At 51.7% G+C, this 19,179-nt stretch overlaps 1 protein-coding gene and 1 long non-coding RNA gene across 2 annotated transcripts; both read left to right on the top strand.

Annotated features, from left to right (window-relative positions):
- Positions 1-8,260: 8,260 nt before the first annotated feature.
- Positions 8,261-16,762, top strand: LOC119094250 (peroxisomal multifunctional enzyme type 2-like; the record flags this gene model as incomplete). Its single annotated transcript, XM_037217324.1, is given in 13 exon segments — positions 8,261-8,329; positions 8,630-8,693; positions 10,077-10,214; positions 10,575-10,727; positions 11,286-11,430; positions 12,605-12,818; positions 13,047-13,301; positions 14,014-14,140; positions 14,374-14,546; positions 14,924-15,100; positions 15,738-15,747; positions 15,750-15,860; positions 16,710-16,762. Coding segments are annotated over 12 exon segments (1,614 nt in total), but the record flags the coding sequence as incomplete, so codon positions are not given.
- Positions 16,763-16,829: 67 nt separating this feature from the next.
- On the top strand, positions 16,830-17,951 carry LOC119093950 (uncharacterized). The gene is made up of 2 exons (XR_005093723.1): positions 16,830-16,910; positions 17,268-17,951. It is a non-coding gene; the product is annotated as an uncharacterized LOC119093950 (long non-coding RNA).
- The last annotated feature ends 1,228 nt before the right edge of the window (positions 17,952-19,179 follow it).

Raw genomic sequence — 19,179 nt, 5'->3', positions numbered from 1 at the left:
CATATGAAGCGGCAAGCGTTTTTGTGCATGGAAAAAGTTTCTACGGCAATGGCAAAATTTACAGCAAGCGTGACTTGTGCGAGTATCTTTGAAATAAACTTTTTCAGCGTTGTTACTAGCATAATGAGTGAAAGGAAGGCTCTATTAATTCGCGTTTAAACTAAGAAAAAGTCACATGGCCTTAAACATACACTAGCAAAAAGTGAAGTCATACCACGTGGCTCGTTCGAAATTGATGTCGGAAATACGGAGCCCCTAGCGGTCCGGCGCCAACAGCACGTTGTGTCTATGATATCTAAGAATCAAATCGTCTAAATATAAAATTCAACCAGTGGTTATTCAGTGCAACTTCCCCCAGGTATTGATGTGACACATATGACATGCCTTGCAATGTTACAGACAGTGCAGATTACATGAGAAATCATTGAAATCTTCAGTGACCCCAGATCAACTGAAACCAGTAAGGACAATACAGACCATGGTCGAGAACCTTGTGTTTGTCAGGACGGTACATGCTACAACATTTTTTAAACCCAAGTATTGTCAGGGTTTGCAAAGTGAGAAAAAATGTGGATTATTGAAACCTTTTCCAACGTATATCATGGACGGACTAAGCTCTCTGTTTAGAAATCATGTGGAGGTGTGAAATGGTTTGTGGTATAGACAGTGGAAGGAATTTCCCAGGTTCAACTAAAAGTGAACTCAAGTTTACCATGGTTTTGTCTGCCGAGCGTTCCGTTCTGTTAGGGCTCCCTGTTTTCACTCTTAGAATTTCATTGCATTTGAATGTTTTTCAGGTGCACGTGCTCCTCCGTTCACGGGCTCCTTCGTGGCCGGCTCTGTCGTCGTGCCTACAGATCCGGCACGGTGTCGTCAGTAACAGCACCATGTCACCAGCTCCGACGTAGTTTCACCGTTTTGGGCACGTCATCGTCACCTTCGTGGGATCTTGGGTATCCAGCGTTGATGCTCTGTAGCAAAGTCATTGTGACGGCACTGACTCCGATACTGTGCATCAAAACCGCCGCAGAGCGTCAGATGTGCTATGTTGTGCAGATGTGCAGCTTTAGCATGGCATAGCGATCTCCTCCGCCTGGTCAAATTTTTTAGCACGATTCTTTTTCAGAAAAATGTTGTGGACGGTGTACAGTCAGTTCAAAGATGCAGCTTGTGTGTGGTCGTTTAAGTGTACTTTGTTGCAGGCGTGGGCTATGCGACATTCTATGTGAACCTTTGAGTTACTAATGAATGTTGTGACACATGGTCCATTGTGCTTCGATGTGAATCTACGTTGTTTCTGAAAGGATGTGACATCGAAAACTACACAATGGAAACAGATTTGGAGTTATCAAGGAATTTTAGAGCCGAACGAAGTGTGGGGCAGTGTGGAACTATAAAGAAGAAGGAATGCTTTTAGGAAGGGTCTAGGAGAACAAGAGAAGCGTTGGAGAATAATGTGGTATACGGGAGAGTCTGGTTAAGTTGAAAGGGGAGCACACTGCGCAATGAAGGCTCCTGATGGAAATCCTCAAAGGGTTACCAGAATTCACCTAATTTCCTTCATCTTATAATCCGGTTTCGCCGGCGCTCGCGCTCCTAGAGGACATCAATGGATTTTACAAACTTAAGAGACTCTCGGATATGCGGGACGGAGGAGTACGTGGGTAGTACACTAGGATGGTAGATATACTGATGCATAGCACGCTAGTAGATGGTAGCACACCAGAAGGAGCGGTATTACATGTCCCGATCAGTGGCTAAAGAACATTTTCATCCCAGCCCAATGTATTCACCAGCTGCCATCTCGTGATGTGGGAATCGGGGCCCCTTGATCCATTCCCAGGCCCTCAGGGAATGTATTGTATACCGGTCCCCTTCCCGACGCAGGCTGCCTTCTCACCAGGGCAGCTGCAGCCGGATCGACACAGTGGCGCTCACTGATGCAAAAAGATCCCATACGGGTGCAGAGGGTCAAATAATTTGCACAGGAGACCCAGTTTCACTCAACGAGCCACTGGTCGAAGCGGGGAAGAGGGCTCTCAGATATTACTGAGGCCTCCTGTGAGAATCGGAGCCCTTAAGTTGCCTCGTTGACTTATTACGCACCCTTTCACTGCTATCAATTTTCTGTCGTTCACAGAGGGTCTGAAGAAACGGAGAAGGCCTGTGGTGGGCTGTGATGGGTACCAAATGGGCCTCTGGCCGGCTCGAGCAGCACGAAATTTAATTTTATGTATGCACTATGATCAGAGGACATCATGTCCGACAAGAAAACCCCGAGACTTTCGCCGCCAGAGACCCTTTGATTGACATCAGAGGGCTCCGGTCGTTCGGACTGGAGATCTCCGGCCAGCCCTTCGGCCCTTCGAGCCCTGTAATCGGGCTGTTGATTGTTAATCCCGAGTGAACCTCTGGATCCCGAGGGACCGAAGCGGCCACGTGCCCCTTATGGCTGTTTCCACCCCTCCCTGTCTGCGCCCGTATGTGAACCTATAAGTTGCATTATGTTCAAAACAAGCCAACTTTATTACGCTGCGGTGTCCGAGCTTCACGAAATTAAATCACAATGGATGTCTGGCGCTTGTAAGTATCAAGGATCGGTCACCCGCCTCCAATATTATGATATCAACATGAAACGCCGCTCTCGCCACACTGGGCCGAGTACCAGAGCGCTGGTCATAAGCCTCCAGGCTTTGATACGTCTGTAAGACACGAAGGAAACGGCTTCCAATAGCGCTACACAAAAGTCAGCTTTTGGCTGTAGCTCGATCCAAAATTGAAGTATTTTAAGCGTTTAAAATCTCCAGACTCCTTTTGACGTCTCGCATTATCTATGTTTTACCGCGGGAAGATCTGTTAATCAGCATTCTGCAAGCACTAACTTAAATTAAGGTTCATCACGACGTTCCAACAGTAACCTATAGACGCATGAACGGAGATAAGACACCAAATCGTGTTGCTGATTTCCGTCCCCTAAAATTTGTAATAATGAATCGGACTGGTACCTTGGTAAATTTTATGACCATAGCTTAGCCGGAAGTAACATGAAGGGGCATTTGGAACTGAGGGTCAATCTACCGCATCGACTTTCCTAGCGAGAATAAATTCACCACCGACAGAGACAAAATCACCACATTTGTCTTAGTTCCCAAAATCAGACGCCGACAATCACCACAAAACACAACATTCACGCACGGTATGGTTATCGCTAGCGATATTCTAAAACAAAATATTTTTCTATTGCGGTCACTCATGCACGTTCAGTGTGGAATGATGTGCCGTTTCTTGCGCAATCTATTTTCGAAAAATGAGTTGGAAATCGGCCTATTGGTCAAGCAACGAATATGACCCCAATGTTGGCTGGAGACCGAATTAGACGATCAGAGTTATATTTCTGGAAATTTACTCACCATGTCGGGGACATGGCATTTTGTGACAAGACGTAAAGCACGATAATACACTCGCATTCCTTGTTGTGATAGATTTCGCACTCTGACATTAGTCAGAGCTCTTGGAGGTATCTTTAACGTGTTTATATGTTGTTTTAATATTATAAAGCGTGTCATCCAACACTTCTAGTCATGTTTCCTACAAAAGATAGCGCTTTGGATCGTCCTTTAATTGAAACCATTTGCGTCATTCTTTCTTGTAAGGAAGCCGAGTTATGAGCTTAATAATACCTTGTCATTTGATATCAAGGTGTAACATGCAGCTTTAAAAATGCGTTGAATTCCACTTGCTGTAAATTATTTGCCTAAATTTTGACAGGCTGCAGGAAGTCGGTTGTGAAAATTAATTATAAGTCGACGTTTCAAGCTAGGCTGGGTCAAATTAGCACGGTACCACAAACGGGTCAATTCTAGACATTCACGCGCGAAAATGAGCGTAGCCAAAATTGGAAAAATTGCCACCCTACGGGGGGAAATTTCAGTTTTCATTTTCTCCTCTATACTGTTGAAAGCTTTAAATGTTTTAAAACCAACCATCTGATTACAGAAACACGTATTCCAAACATTTCATCTGAAGCGTTTAACATCTAAAAAGTGTATGGGATTCGGACGTATGCTTCTTTTTAGTCGCACATTTCAGGAAAATGAAATCTGAAAGGATTATCTCCTTGCCTTCAGTTCGACATTATTAAGTGGTCCGATTTAACCTTTTGCTGTTTCTTACCTAGCATAGATATTGCTCGCACCTATTAGGTACGATGAACCAAGTGGTTATCTTGTTTCAAAATCGAGTAAGCCAACAATCAACATTGCAAGGAACTATACCAAAAAAGGCAAGCAACTTTAAAATTTGCTTTGCTTGCTACTTGTCGACACGCACTTAACGCATATTTGGAGGCCCTGTTCAGCACTGTTCGCCAATTGCCGTTTCTTTCTCAACGTATTGATCCATAGGCTGAAAAAGTTGAACGTTGATGAAAGCTGGATAGTAAAGTTAGAGTTGTGTAAAAGTTTATCAGAAATGGTACAGTTATGACTTCAACTGGAAACAAAACCATCACACCTGTATGTACATTAAGATAGGTTACAGGTCGTTGTCGTCGTCACTGCTGCTTTACCATTCACTTAGCTGCTGAGGCTATATGGCGTCACGTGCCTCTGACCCTGGCAGGAAGGGCGGGCACCGCAGGGACTCGAACCCTGTACCTCTGGTTTCCCCAGAAGCACAGGAGTTCACCAGATGCGTGTACAAATGCACTTTCGGCACCCACAGATAGCTCGTAGGGAATAAAGAACTTGCGCCGACCTTTACAGCCATAGACGAAATTTTGCATTAGCTCCAAAATTCAGCAAACCATCACAGAAATTTAGGTTTCCAAAAGCAAAGCCAATGTTAGGTATATGGGACTACCACCGATCAATTGATTTTTATCAGCGCATCTCGGCAATATTGCAGTCGTTGGCTCTGCCGTAAAACACAACCCAACACACGAATCTTGTAGCGTGCTTTAAATAGCTCCGTAACTTTTCTTTACAAAATTGGAAAGTGTTATCATACTTTTTGCCTTTGCTTGACGTGCTCTCTATGAGAGGACACCATTATTTAACTTCCAATCTCCGGAAGTTGTATTCCCAATTTATTTGCAATCAAAGGAAAACAACAGATACCGAATCAAATTGAAGCACTACGAGCTGAGATGTAATGGTAGTATGCCGAGATGTAGTGGTACGAATATGAACGCATGATGTGTTTATCTTCTCAAACGTTCGATGCTCAACTGCATTATGAACACCTCAGATATGTTCATCCTCTCGCACGATTGCTAAATATCACCTTGAATATTTAAGCTAGCAAAATTAATCAATTTTTAAAGAGCCAATGACCGCTTTTGCGCAAAATTTGTTGCGAATCGGTCTCCAATTTACAAAAGAGTCGAATGTGAGGTCTTTGTGCTCCGATTCGACAGGAGCTGACCGGGTAGCAACAAAACTTTAACCTCAGAAAGATTCCTAGTGCATGCTGCCCGCATGCATGCCGCTCACGCATGTCATGCCGTTCATAGCGTTTGGCCATCGCACGGGAACCGACGCGACCGTTCCAGGCGCGGCGGCCTGCGCAGCTCCTCCGCCTGGCGCAATGAAAGGATGGGGAGGGCAGTCATAACCAAGGTGGTTATCACCCACCCCATTTGGTCTGGCAAGAGGAGTGAAATGCTTTGAAATGCCGCCGGACTAAATTCTACCAGGGCTGAGCCTCAAACCTTGCCATGGGTCACCACCAATAATTACAATCGGCCAGGATGGTTCCTTAACAGAAGATCGTCTGCCGCTCGGCTGTAGTTGTAGCACCCAGCGCTGGTTAACGTGAAAGCGTATTATCGCTAGTGACACTATCAGCGCGCATTATTCTACTCTTCTGCGATAGACAGCTGCTGGTACTTCGGTTGTTTCCATGCATTCCTGGCACGGGAGATTTTACACGATTAACGCTTCTTCGGACAGCCGGTTTGTTCAGGGTCTTGAACTTCATGTGTGAAATGTGTTCTGCTAGCAATACGGCCTCGGGTACTGGAGGGACTTCGCTGAAAATATGCTCTCGGCAAGTGAGCCTAATACGAGAGGATCATTGCCGACGTCATCGGCGGACCATGCGCGTGTTCCCGTTGTTCTCGAATCTTGTATGGTTTTTCATCGAATCAATAGAATGGCCCGTAATCCTCGCCCTGATTCATCGTTTTCCTAACGCGGACTGATGGGCGAGGTATGCGAACTCCCTCGCATTTGCAATCAGAGTTGGCAGAAAACACCATTGGTTTGGTCTTAATGGCATCTCGCGACTGGTACCAGTTGTTAAGCTGTTGGTTTAACAATTGAGCCCATTATGGCCGGTCCAAGGTCATACTTTCCAGAAAATTACACGTTTTCAGCTTTGCAGCATTATACATACAATGAAGTTCTTTGCAGCGCCACAAAATTTAAACAGACGTGTTTCTTGTTCCCTTTTCAGCACAGGAGTGTATTTTTGTGTGTTAAGCATACAGTTATGGCATATTGCTACGTCAATGTGGCAATGTCGGTCCGCCGCGCGCTTTCCACGGCATCGTTGGTCGCTGCCCGTCGCACGTGTCAGTGGTATATCGCCGTGCAGCTTTTCCCCAAAACCGCCACTGCTCCGAAACCAGAAAGCTAGGAACACGATTTCGGTGGTAAAACATACAAATGGATGCCTCACAGGTTACTGAAAACTTGGACGCGATCGCGAAACATACCGGAGAGGCATCCTCAAAGACCTTAGGGGGTTTTATGATTCCCCTCCCCGCCCTCCTACCAGGGCGAGGCTTAAGGCATGTGGGAGAAAACATCTGACCTATAAGAGGCTCAAGATAGTCAACATCACGCCCTATTGGTCGACAGGAGGTCCAAAATGATCCACCCTTCCCCCCCATTACAAACACAGGAGCCCCCGCAAACCCAAGAGAAGGCACCCATTAGAAAGACCGGAGCACCCAACATGCCGGGCGAGGATTTAATTATGTATATCTAAAAGTTTCGCAAACTCAACCTATTTTGTTCGACGCATGTTAAGTTCAGTTCGCATCTGCCCAAAACGCACCAGTCGACGCATTGTTTACATTTGTGAGCTGATGCGTGACCACCCTCTGTTAACAGTCAGCGTTTCAATGCAACCATCAGACACCCTCCATCCATTAAACCTATGAATTCCCAGCAGCTCCCCAGCTCGTGCGCTACACCGCTAGTTAGCCTACTCCTCACTGCCAACCTTAGCCGGTGGCAGGGTTAATTGTCTCCGATACGCCGCCCGGCCGGTTCGCTTTGATTGGTTTATGGCCGCCGATACGCCGTCCTGCGTCCCGTCCCCAGTTGGTCTGACAGCTGTCCCACACACGACGGCACTAGCGTCCAGCACCACACTCATGCTCATTCATCCAGGTCAGCGACGGTGTGTTCACCGGGTCATATGATTTGTAGGTGTTCCAGGGCCGCCCACAACTTACGTTGCGCATTTACGGCCGTTTTCAGCCATTCCTCCCCCCACTGTCACGCACTGTGATCTTTGGCAACCTCTTCCCTTCTGAGCCCATTTCAGGGCTTCAGCCGCACCCCACTTTCCTTTATTTAAGTGGCTGGTCTGAGGCGTTCGTGCCAAGCGCACCTGATCCAACCGTGTCTCTCGACGGACCCCATTGCCTGTCAATGCGATAGCAGCCTCGTTTCTGGTGTACACAGCTCTCACTCTGCGTCTCATGCAGCGCATGGTCATCACGGCTCTACCTGATCCGCAAATGGACCTGCAGTTTAACACTAAGCATTCGTGTACCGGGCGACGAGGGCTATTTTGGTCTAAGGCAAACCACTACAGCCCGAGAACCATATTCCATCATCCGCACTATCTGCAAAACGATACACCCCAAGGTCTGTAGTCCAGGATATATCAACATCCCACTCATCCAGTAGAAAATGCTGCTTTGTAAATTACATACAGGTGCTACTCTGGGCGCGTTTCCCTGCCCCTTGCCCACGCTCCCCACTGACCAACGATAGGCCGACTGTGTCCTTGAAGCAACTCGCAATCAAATGAGAATTGGGGTGCCAAAATGGTGAAGGGTTTCCACTCCCATAGAATGAAAAGACATTCACGAGGTTCACCTCTAAAATAGCCTCATTTCTGCTGTTGAGCCCTGGGTTACCGGACTGCGTTATTTAGTATCTATGCGTGCTAAACTCCGCCAGTTTTTGCACAAATCGGTACTAAACACGGTTCCCCTCTTTGTAAGAATCCGTACTAACTAGGCTCGAGGACGTCTTCGCAGTACATACTCCTTGTAGACAGTGTGCTCTTCCGTCCATTGGCGGAGCGGGTACGAAATTAGCGTGTTACTACTACTCTCTGGTAGCCTTGGTGTTCATGCAGCCCATTGCCATCAAAATCCGCTAGGTCCTGTTCGTGCATCACCAACCAGGCACCTACCTACCTTTCTGGTGGTTTATAATGTGTCGTGCCTCCGGCGTCATTTGTGTTTCCTCCAAACATAACTTTGTTCTTGTCCTTCATTGGTGTAACCCAGGATGTTTGTGCTGCGGGAATAATGCTGCAGACCTGACGTCTAGGCATATGATGTGTAGACTTTCTTATGCACGTTTGTTCCCGTCTTCCCCAGAACAGTATGCCTGATCAGCTGCGATTCGATGGACAGGTGGCAGTAGTCACAGGGGCAGGAGGAGGTGAGCAGCTTCAATTAAGTGCTGATCATAGTGCAGGGCTGCCTATCTGAGGTGTGCAACCTACATGGCTGCACACCTCAAAATGTTGGAATGAGGTGCCTGCTGCATGTGAGGGCTAATGACCATGCATGTCATGTTTTCAATGTTTTTGTGAGAAATTCTTCAGCATGTGTAATAAATCATATCTCCTTTTCTTGTGCTGTCATTGCATTGCCAAGCCGTCCCATGGTCTGAGGGCTTATGGCTTGTCTCACCCTTGCATCTTGTCATTTGCTTTTCTCATGCTTCCATTTTGTTGTGACATCAGGAATCAGTTACCTGTTGATGCTACTGACGTAGCTTATCTATGTGGTGTTAACTAATGGCATCAACATAACTACAAGGTGTTTTACCTTAATGTCAAGTGTTGATTAATAGCGTACTCTGTAGCATAACCACAGGTTGTGTCATGTTGATTGTCAATTTTCAAAGCACAAGCAAGTATATTAAAAATGGTGTAAGCACATTCTATCCTGTAATTAATATTGAAAATTATGGAGCATAAGTATAGGTGTCTTTCATACAATGACTGCATTCTGGTAGTTGAGATGCAGACCTTCCTTCCCTATGCTCGGCATCTGAATATGCTTTTTGCATGTGTCAGCTGCTGATCAGCAGGATTGGGTTATTCTGTAACTAGGGGAATTATGTTCATGTTCAGGGACAGTTGTAGAGGTATGTTGCTTGTCAGATGAACTCTGACTTATATTGAATATTGGTGTAAATTAGAATATATAATATATATATATATATATATAATATTGGAATATTGGTTATACTGAATATTGGTAATGCAAAGAAGCATATTATTGAATGTCTTTATTGATATAACAACCTTCTTAAAGTTTTTGTTTCAAATGAAGCACCATGCATATAGTAAAGCTAACCCATGGTAGCATTTTTAATGGTTTGGAGAATTTGGGTTAGTTGAATGACTTTTCTTAGCAGCATGCTATAACATTGAGAACTTGAGGCATGATAGACAGTTGGTTGGGTTCAGCAGGACTTTTTCCTCTTTTTACTAATCATGTGCATGTCCTTCCCTTTTTTGTCTAATGGCAGTCATGCTCTTCCACTGAACTGTATGAATCACATCACCACATCAGGCAGGTGACAGGCATGTTTTTCACAGTCATGCATGCTTGCATGCTCACCCTTGTGACAGGTCAGCATAGTTTGCAGTGACAGCAAGCTGGAAGTTGGACTGAACATTGAGCTTATTCCTAGCCCGTCAACAGTTTTTTTTTTTTTGCTGTCAGCTGCCGATTGCTGGGTAGTAATGAGCTGGCAGTGAGTGCCGTGTGTGAGCCTAAACATGTTATGGTTATGTTCCATGTGCTTCAGGTCTTGGCCGCGAGTATGCCCTGCTGCTGGGAGAGCGCGGCGCCGCCGTCGTGGTCAATGACCTGGGCTCCAGCCGCGACGGTCAGGGCCAGAGCTCCAAGACGGCCGACAGCGTGGTGCAGGAGATCCGCGACAAGGGTGAGCGTCGGTCACGTCCATCTCCGGACAGCGGGCAGGCACGCCGGCTGGAGTTTGCCGCCTGGGGATGTGCTGGCCATGATGAGTGTGTGTGGGCAGGTGGGGAGCACAGGGAATATTCATAGATTATTTGCTGGTGTAAGTCTCATTACTGCTAGAAATAGGAAGAACTGTGTATGCATTAAAATATGTGTGCGGTGCTTTCCGTGTGTGCAGCTCGGTAAGGACGCCGGTGGAAGGGTTCGATGGGGCAAATTGCCGTGCATGGTCTGTTGGTACTGCTGTCATGTGGAGGAAAGTTCAAAAAGCTTAGCTGGGACTTCCTGTTCTTTGGATCAGTGTGATCGGTTTTGTCAACAGGAGGCAAGGCGGCGGCCAATTATGATTCGGTTGAAGAAGGCCACAAGATCATAGAGACGGCCATCAATGAGTTCGGTAGGATTGACATCCTCATTAACAATGCTGGTTTTCTACGCGACAGGAGCTTCATGAAGATGGAGGATATCGACTGGGGTGAGGTGCTTCATGCGCTAGCTGCGAACGTTTATGATAAATTGTTCTCTTGTGCTTAAGGCTTACCAAACATTGTATTTCATTGCCCTTCCTCGCCGATCCAGCGTATGTGACAGGAGCAGGTATTTGTCATATTCTTTTTCGCTTATGCCACCATGTGTACCTTAACAGGGTACCACGGGGCACAGCGATTTGAGGATCGTTTGTGTACAAATTAGAAGAAAAAATGTGAAATGGCCAGTGCTGATCATGACCTGAACATCGCACAAGGGAATAGTTCGACCGAAAGTTGTTCAGATCTATCTAAACTATCTAACATTTCATTTGTCTTGTGGGCTCTGTACTGTTTTGAGATCGTTGTTCTGTTCTGAGATAGCAGGGGGGGGGGGGGAGATGCCTTCCCCCTCACAGTCTTAAGTATTTTTCAGGGTAAGTATTTATTACAATGGTGAACATTACATTTCATTTACCAACACAATACATTCAACAATTCATCAACTCTCCCACGTACGTATACGTGCCTGCCGTCTAAACATCGTGGATGGGCGGCGCCGGCAGACCTGATCCACCGCGTGCACCTGCGGGGCGCGTTCATCACCACGCGGGCAGCGTGGCCCCACTTCCGGCGGCAGAAGTACGGTCGCATCGTGCTCACCTCGTCCGCCGCCGGCCTGTTCGGCAACTTCGGCCAAGCCAACTACAGGTGAGTGCGACCAAGTAAGACGACGGCGCGCCAGCTCTCCGATAGGCCACAGCGGGGGAAGTGGCGAGAATTTGTCGAACATGCCTTACCGCTGTGGGTACGTCCTGGATTACGCGATGGGCCGCGCTGAAGTGCTTGTTTTTGCACCTTTGTCTCGCTTTTAGCCTTCGACTGTTCAAATATAGCTGATTTGACAACGACGGTTATTACCGATGAATGGCGATGGTCGTGATTATCGATATTCCTCTTTGCCGACTACTCCTATAAAGGGAGCGTCCCACCTTTGGGATCTATTTAAAAACATGCTCTAGTTACACCTCAGGGTTAGTTACATCCTCCAATAGCCCTGGGTAGTGTCACTGTAGCACTGCCAATACATGATAAGAATATTACTTTTGATTACTTCTTAGTCCAAATTACGCCGACAACGATTTGTAACAGCACTGGGCTTCTTCCCTGCAGTCGCGATCAACGTTGTCATAACAACGAACGTGCGCTTCTCTTCGGGCGCGAATAAAAGAACGCTTGTGGTGAGCCCAGCAGGCAAGGGTCAGTTACCGAGGAGCGCATTTATCGAAGTGTGAACCAGCTCGTCATTCTAGACCATGTGGTACTCCTTTCCCAAAGCTAAACTGCGTTTCGAAAAGAGCCACCGCAGTAAATGCCATATGGGGAGAAATTAAAGCCATCGTTTAACATTTTATTGAATTCGTTGGATATTAGCTTCATGTTTGTATATACTTCGTCTAAACAGTGTTCCATGCTTGCGTAGCATTTGTTACACGAAAATTTTGACCAATTAGCGTGTTGCGAACATTACAGAACACACATGTAAGGAAAACCAACACAAATTACGTGCATTACTTTCATAGTGGTGTTTAGGGAGTCCAATGAGGTTTTCCCACAGGAGTGGCTACTTCAATGAGAGATTCTGAGATATTCAGAAAGATTGCATGAAAGCTGGTATTCCTGATGACATCAAGGTTTAGCAATAAGCGAAAAGTGCAAAAAGGTTGCATTCTCCCTTTAATGTCCGTTCTAGCTGGTGTCTACGAGGCAGTTCCTCGTGTATTGGCATGGGTGCCCGCGAGCCGTGGTGGCCGCAGCTACGCTCGTCGGCCTCAGCGCCGCCTGTTGACCGCGCTGCTGAGACTCTTGCCCTCTCCACTTCCAGCGCCGCTAAGATGGGCCTGGTCGGTCTGGGCCAGACGTTGGCCGTCGAGGGCCAGAAGCACAACATCGTTACGAACGTGCTGGTGCCGGCGGCAGCCTCGCGCCTCACCGAGTCGGTGTTCCCGACCGAGTTCCAGCGGCTGCTGCGGCCGGCCCTGGTGGCGCCGGTGGTGGCGCTGCTCTGCCACGCGGACTGCCCGGCCAGCGGCGCCGTGGTGGAGGCGGCCGGCGGCGCCGTGGCCACCTACCGCTGGCAGCGCAGCCGCGGTCTGGCCGTCACGCCGGCCGCGCTCACGCCCGAGCTGGTGCGCGACCAGTGGCCGCTGGTGGAGGACCACGCGGCGCCGCTGCTGCCAGCCTCGCCCGCCGAGCAGATGGCGCTGCTCGGCCAGCTGCTGCAGGAGGCGGCCGACGAGGAGCGCCGCCGCCGCGAGGAGGCCGCCGCGCCGGCCGGCGTTGACGTGGCGCGTGCGCTGCGGACGCGTCTGCCGCCGGCGCGCTACCAGTACCAGCCGCGCGACGCCATCCTGTACGCACTGAGCATCGGCGTCTCCCTGTCCGAGCCGCACGGTCTGCGCTACCTGTACGAGGCGCACGACAGCTACGCCGTGCATCCCATGTTCCCGGCGCTGTTCGTCAACGCCGTGGACTTCACGCGGCTCGCTTCGCTGCCCGGCTTCCCGATGGACCTGTCTCAGGTGAGGCGGCCGCGCCCGGCGGTCGAGGCGCCGCTGGAACGGCCGGCTCGGGACGTGGTCACGTGTGCTGGAACAGTAAGCACTGCCGTTTCCTGTAGGTGCATGCTGAACGGTGATTTAGTCGCTGAAGGTTACACTCAGTAGCGGTTTTAACTTATTAGTTATTATTTCTTCGCAAATCACGGAGGTGTCTTGTTTACCTCTCGTAGAAGTGAACAGGGATGTGCATGGCCTCTAATGACATGTTTCTGTCACTTGTACCGCATTTTTCCAATCTCGTGGGACTCTTGATGAAAAGCTTTAAACCCACCCAATCCTAGCCCTAGCGGCTGTCCGTAATTTACGGTATGCATATTGCCCCTTTCACCCCTCGTCCCGGTGATCTCATGATAAGCGGAACGTCACAAAAGGTTGACGTCCGTTTGGTCCATTAATGGACTGAAGGTGCGAAACAAAAACGGATGTTTCGGCTGTCAGGACAGGAAGCGATCGGTTAGAATTTTGGGGGGGAAAATATTTTATCACTTTGTGGCAACCATACGTGAGCGTTGCTTTGCGCTGTCCAAAGTTTTCTTCGCTCGCTACGATTCGGTTGCGCTCCAGAAATCCGAGATTTTGTAATTTTACGCTCGTGTGCAAGGAGAAGATAACGTGACACCCCGAGTGCCTTAATAAGGACACATTTCAGGCTATGACTTCCACATGTTTCCAGCTTCTTCATGGAGAGCAGTACATGGAATTGAAGAAGCCGTTGCCGTCCTCCGCCATTCTGGACGTAGACTTCAAGATCTCGGACATTATCGACAAGGGCGACAAGGGCGCGTTGGTGCTGCTGGACGGTACGTGCGTCAGACGCATTCCATTCAGTGTATGCCTGTGCCTGACGTGCCGTCGGGCACCAACGCCAGCTGGCATGTAGGCCGAAGCCAGACGCCAGGGCGCTTCGCTCAGAACAGACGGTGCGACGGCCGTACGCAGGTGTGTGTGTGGCAGATGCCGATGTGGTCTGGTGTTGGGATCTGGTCCGCCTCGGCGCGCCTTCACGGACGTCCCCGTCTGCCTGCACCGCCAGTGCGGGCCTCGGACGAGGTCGGCGACGAGGTGGCCTACGTCCAGGTGACCATCTTCCTCCGCGGCGCCGGCGGCTTCGGCGGCCACGCCAGGTCGGAGCACACCACCGCGTGCGCCATCGTCCCGGACCGGGCGCCCGACGCCACGCTGCCGTACAGCACCTGCACGGACCAGGTGACACCGGGCGGACCGACTGGGTGGCAGCACCGTAGGGATCCGTCTCCACGCGCCAGGTGGTGGCCGGAGGTCACCTGCTGTAGGCGTGCAGGCTGACATTGCCCTGCTGCTAAACGCATTGGCGCTGGTAGAATGGTTTAGTTTCTTTGTTCATGCGGATTGTCGTATTCGCACCAGTCCTCCAGTCGCTCCGGCGTCGCCTGTCACAAGCGCCTCGGTGCCGGCTCCGCGGCTTTATCGGGGGTGAGTGGTGTTCCGTGGGACTCTGAGCCGGCGCTGCAATGACATTTAGCCCCGTCACGCTGACCCGGGCTGTGATGTGACCTGACCTGACCGTGGCGGTGGTGTGACCCCGCCGGCGTGCATTGCCTCAGGCAGCTCTGTACCGGCTCTGCGGCGACCGGAACCCGCTGCACATTGACCCGGACTTCGCAGCACTGGGCGGCCAGGAACGGCCGATTCTGCACGGCCTGTGCGGTCTGGGCGTCTCGGTGCACGCCATACTGGCCCGGTACGCGTCGGATCAGCCCGAGGCTCTCGTCAAGGTCAAGGTCAGTGCTGTTGTGACCAGCACGCCCGATGGTGAGCAGTTAGTGACAGCGTCGAGTGGTGAAGCGCCCTGTCCTTAGATTGTGGCCGGGCTCTGACACCGGACCGCGTGTGGCTGGGCTCTGGCACCGGACCGCGTATGCCGGGCTCTGGCACTGGCCGCGTATGGCTGGGCTTGGCACCGGACCGCGTATGGCTTGGGCTCTGGCACCGGGACCGCGTGTGGCCGGGCTCTGGCACCGGACCGCGTATGGCCTGGGCTCTGGCACCGGACCGCGTGTGGCCGGACTCTGGCACCGGCCGCGTGTGCCGGGCTTGGCACCGGACCGCGTTGGCCGGTGCTGGACTGGGCCACGGGTGCTGGGCTCTGGCGCCGAGCCGGTGTCGCTCTGGCACCGGCGCGGTGGCTGGTGGCGCGAGCGTAGGCTGGTCTGGCACGGACCGCGTGTGGCCGGGCTCTGCACCGATGCCGGGCCTGGCCCGGCCGCGTGTGGCCGGGCTCTGGCACTGGGCCGCGTGTGGCCGAGCTCTGGCACTGGGCCGCGTATGGCTCGGCTGTCGGACGTGCGAGTACCGAGAGTGGACGGTGTCTGTTGTGTTGATGCCGTTGGCTTGACGCCGGCCCGTTACTGGCGGCAGGCGCGCTTCGCCGTCCTGTGTTGCCAGGCCAGACCCTGCTGGTGGACACGTGGCGCGAGCCGGGCGCCGACCGGATTGTCTTCCAGACGCGCGTCAAGGAGACGGGCCGGGTGGCCTTGTCGGGTGAGTGTGCCGCGCGCCGCCGGCCGCGCTGGATTCCGCCACGCTTGTGTCGCTCTTCCTCGTGCGATGGTCGGCTCGACCGCTGAAATGTTATGACAGTGGAATGTTGACAAAATGGCCGTGTCAGGTGACGCACACGCCGCCATATGCGGCCTTGTCCTCAGGGGTAGGCTGGATGAACAGAAAACCATGTACTCAATGCTATGACGAGCCATTCACATTCTTATCGGTGCCGGGTATTGTTTGTTCGTCGTCGCCGTCGGGACGAGATAACGACGAAACTTAAACGGAGCGTAGTGTGGAGTCCCAAGTGCCTTTTTTAAGTCTTACTAGACCGATAAGATAGGCGTTTTGCTCTTGAAGGATATGTGTTGCCGTGCAAACGATAATGGAAGGCAAAACCGCGCCATTTTATGGCACAAATATTTGACAAAGAAGAATGCCAGTACATTGGGAGGATTTTATTGTTTAAAATTAAAACATTGGGAAGAACCATTGCATGAAAATGTGATGGGCCCCACGCTTTACACTGTGTTCCTCCACAATGCATTTAGCATTGAGCCGGAGGTATGTTTGAAGGGGCGGCTTAACATTGGGGGAGGCCGTGGCCATCTCACAGAGACACAACGCTTCATACATGGTAGCGTTAGGTTGTAGAACGAAGTAACGATTCCTTCGCCATCCTAGATACGAACCCTGCCACAATGGGCACGCCGTCTGTCATGGCCACGACTAGTCGATGTCGTGACAGGTCGTCCAGGCCAGGGACGGCGTACTGCATCGCTGCCGTCACCAGGCCGGTCCCTGGGTCGTGGCCGTGTGTTGACGCCGGCCGGCACGCCGCCGCAGGGGGTTACGTGGAGCTGCGCGCCACGGAGCCTGCCGCTGGAGCCGCCGGAGCCGCCGCGGCGCCGGCCGGCCCGCTGGCCAGCGACGCGGTGTTCAGCAGCCTGCAGCAGCTGGTGTCGCAGCGACCCGGCCTGGCCGACTCGGTGCGCGGCTTGGTCCAGTTCAACGTCACGCAGCGCGGCCGGCCGGCCGCCGGCTGGGGTCAGTACGCTGACCGTTCGCCGGCTTGCCGCACTCGAACGTAACAGCATGACTGGTGGTGCTGGCACAGAGCGTGCCAACTCTTCAAACGCGTTTTTTTATGGAAACAGTGCATTGGAGATATTTTGCGCAAGTAGAACCGTAAACGCTGTTTATGTGTGAACAAGGCTTCCCGCATTGTGACTGACTGCACGAATTGAAGGATTCGACTTGCGTTTGCGTAAAACTACTTATTTTCCGAGGTCCATTTTCCGAGGTCCGTAGCCCGTTTGGCACCGGCCTGTCTTTGACTGTCGCTGGACCTGACAGCTGTGACCGGCCGGCTCGGTCTGTACATTGACGTGTCTGTGCGGACAGTGCTGGACCTGACCTCAGCGCCGGGCCGGGTTAGCCGCGGCACGGCCGCCGCTCCGGTCGTGACCGTGACCGCTGACGACGCCCACCTGGTGGAGCTGTTTTCCGGACGACTGGAGCCCTCCACTGCCCGAGCCCAGGGCAAGCTCAAGGTTGCCGGCAACCCGGCCCTGCTTGGAGCGTTGAGGGGTCTGTTCGGAACCGGCTCACGGGTGTAGCAGCCGCTGCTTTCCACCGGTCACGTGAAGCAACCCAGGCTGGCTGCGGTTGGTCACATGGCGCCGGCCAGCGAACGACCCGGCCGTGAGGTTCGATACAGTGTGGGACTGTCATCAAATGCCGGAGTATGTTATGCAGGAAGAGACGTTTATCCGGTTGATTGTTGGAGCACGCGTATGCTAGGGATTCTAGTGGTCGCCGGTCACTTCTGGTTGTCTTGTTATCATGAGCGGCAATATTTGATTGGTATCGCAGTGTTGTATGTCGGTGGCTTCCCCGCAAGTACCTGCACAGAACCTGATGACAGGCCGGTGCCCCTGTTCAGTAGTCACTGCTGAACAGGGTATCCACCAATGCTTGCGTGCACTACCGAGATCATTTGCCGCCATATTGTAAACGACGTGGAATGCGACGTGGGAGGGTATGCGTATGGGATACAGCTCGTGAAATATATATCTGGTGAACTCAGGAGGCGTAATTGGCGCTGGTAGTTGGTCTCAGAGAATGGGAACAATTCTTCCCAATCGGGAAAGTGTTCCAAACTAAGGGTGTTCCGTGGGGGGGGGGGGGGGGTGGAGGGTCTGCGGTGAGTGACGTGCGCGGCTGCCAGGCCGCCGCTGGATGTTGTGCGCCGCCGTCTGCCGTTGTCGCGCCTCCCCCAAAAGAGCGAATTTATAATGAGGAGCCCATTGGTCAGCATGCGAGCCAGATGATGTTAGCGCACGACTCGGCACGTTGCGGCTCCGGTACAACCGGCATCAGCGCACACTCATGTGACCCACAGGGCTAGGATGCAGTTGGTGACCAGCGCATTGGCTGGATGGTGGGTCCGGTCAGGCACCACGAACGGCATTCTTCCCGCCCATTGTTGTGCGCCCATAGCCACGGTACCCCACCTCCACCCTTTAGCTTACGATATTTAAACGGGGCAAAAACGGAACCGCATGCATGATGATACGTCCAACTGGTAGGGGTTCCACGCATTGACGAATTATATTGGCAACAGCCAGCTGGATAATAACCCTGGGACGCCCACCCAGCTTTAACTAATCCACTTAGACTCCACTCGGCGCCCCACCACGCTCACTCCAAGCATCCACATACGCTAGCGCCCACGTCATCCCATTCATCATTGGGTCGCACACGGGTGGACCCCCCCCCCCCCCCTTTATTTCCTGCGCCTTGGCATTATAATTGGCTCGTCGAGTTAAGCGAAATTCATTTATCACATTTCGAACTTACCATAAATCCACCTTCAAGCCCTGTTTAAAGGGTACCACGCTAACTTGCCAGAGTGGTACCGGCGCATCTGCTGGGCCGACATCTGGTGTCCGAGGCTGGACGGCGACTCGTTCCCTCGCCTGACCTCCAGGGCGACGGCTCCCTGTTTGGACCTCCCCGCGTTCCGTCTACGATGGGCGGCCCACCATTTACTCGGCCACGGCCACTGCTCGCAGCCTTCCGCTGCCGCGCACGTGCCTTAGGCAGCGCCCCGTCCAGCACGGAGGCGTGGCCACCGGCACTTCTGCGCCCTCGCCTCCCGCCTGCTGGAGCAGGCTCTGCAAGGCACCGCCCCACGGCGCGTGCCTCAGGGGTCTGAAGGTAGACAGCGCGCCCTATGGGACGGTGGAGGCCCTCGGCAGACGACGAGAGCCCAGCGCAACCTGCGTCAGCGATCAGTAACGAATGGGGAGAA

The sequence above is a fragment of the Pollicipes pollicipes genome, unplaced genomic scaffold (genome assembly GCF_011947565.3).
Source record: "Pollicipes pollicipes isolate AB1234 unplaced genomic scaffold, Ppol_2.1 Scaffold_4002;HRSCAF=4701_pilon_pilon_pilon, whole genome shotgun sequence".
NCBI classification, from domain to species: domain Eukaryota; kingdom Metazoa; phylum Arthropoda; class Thecostraca; order Pollicipedomorpha; family Pollicipedidae; genus Pollicipes; species Pollicipes pollicipes.
This window is presented reverse-complemented; position numbering and strand designations above follow the sequence as displayed.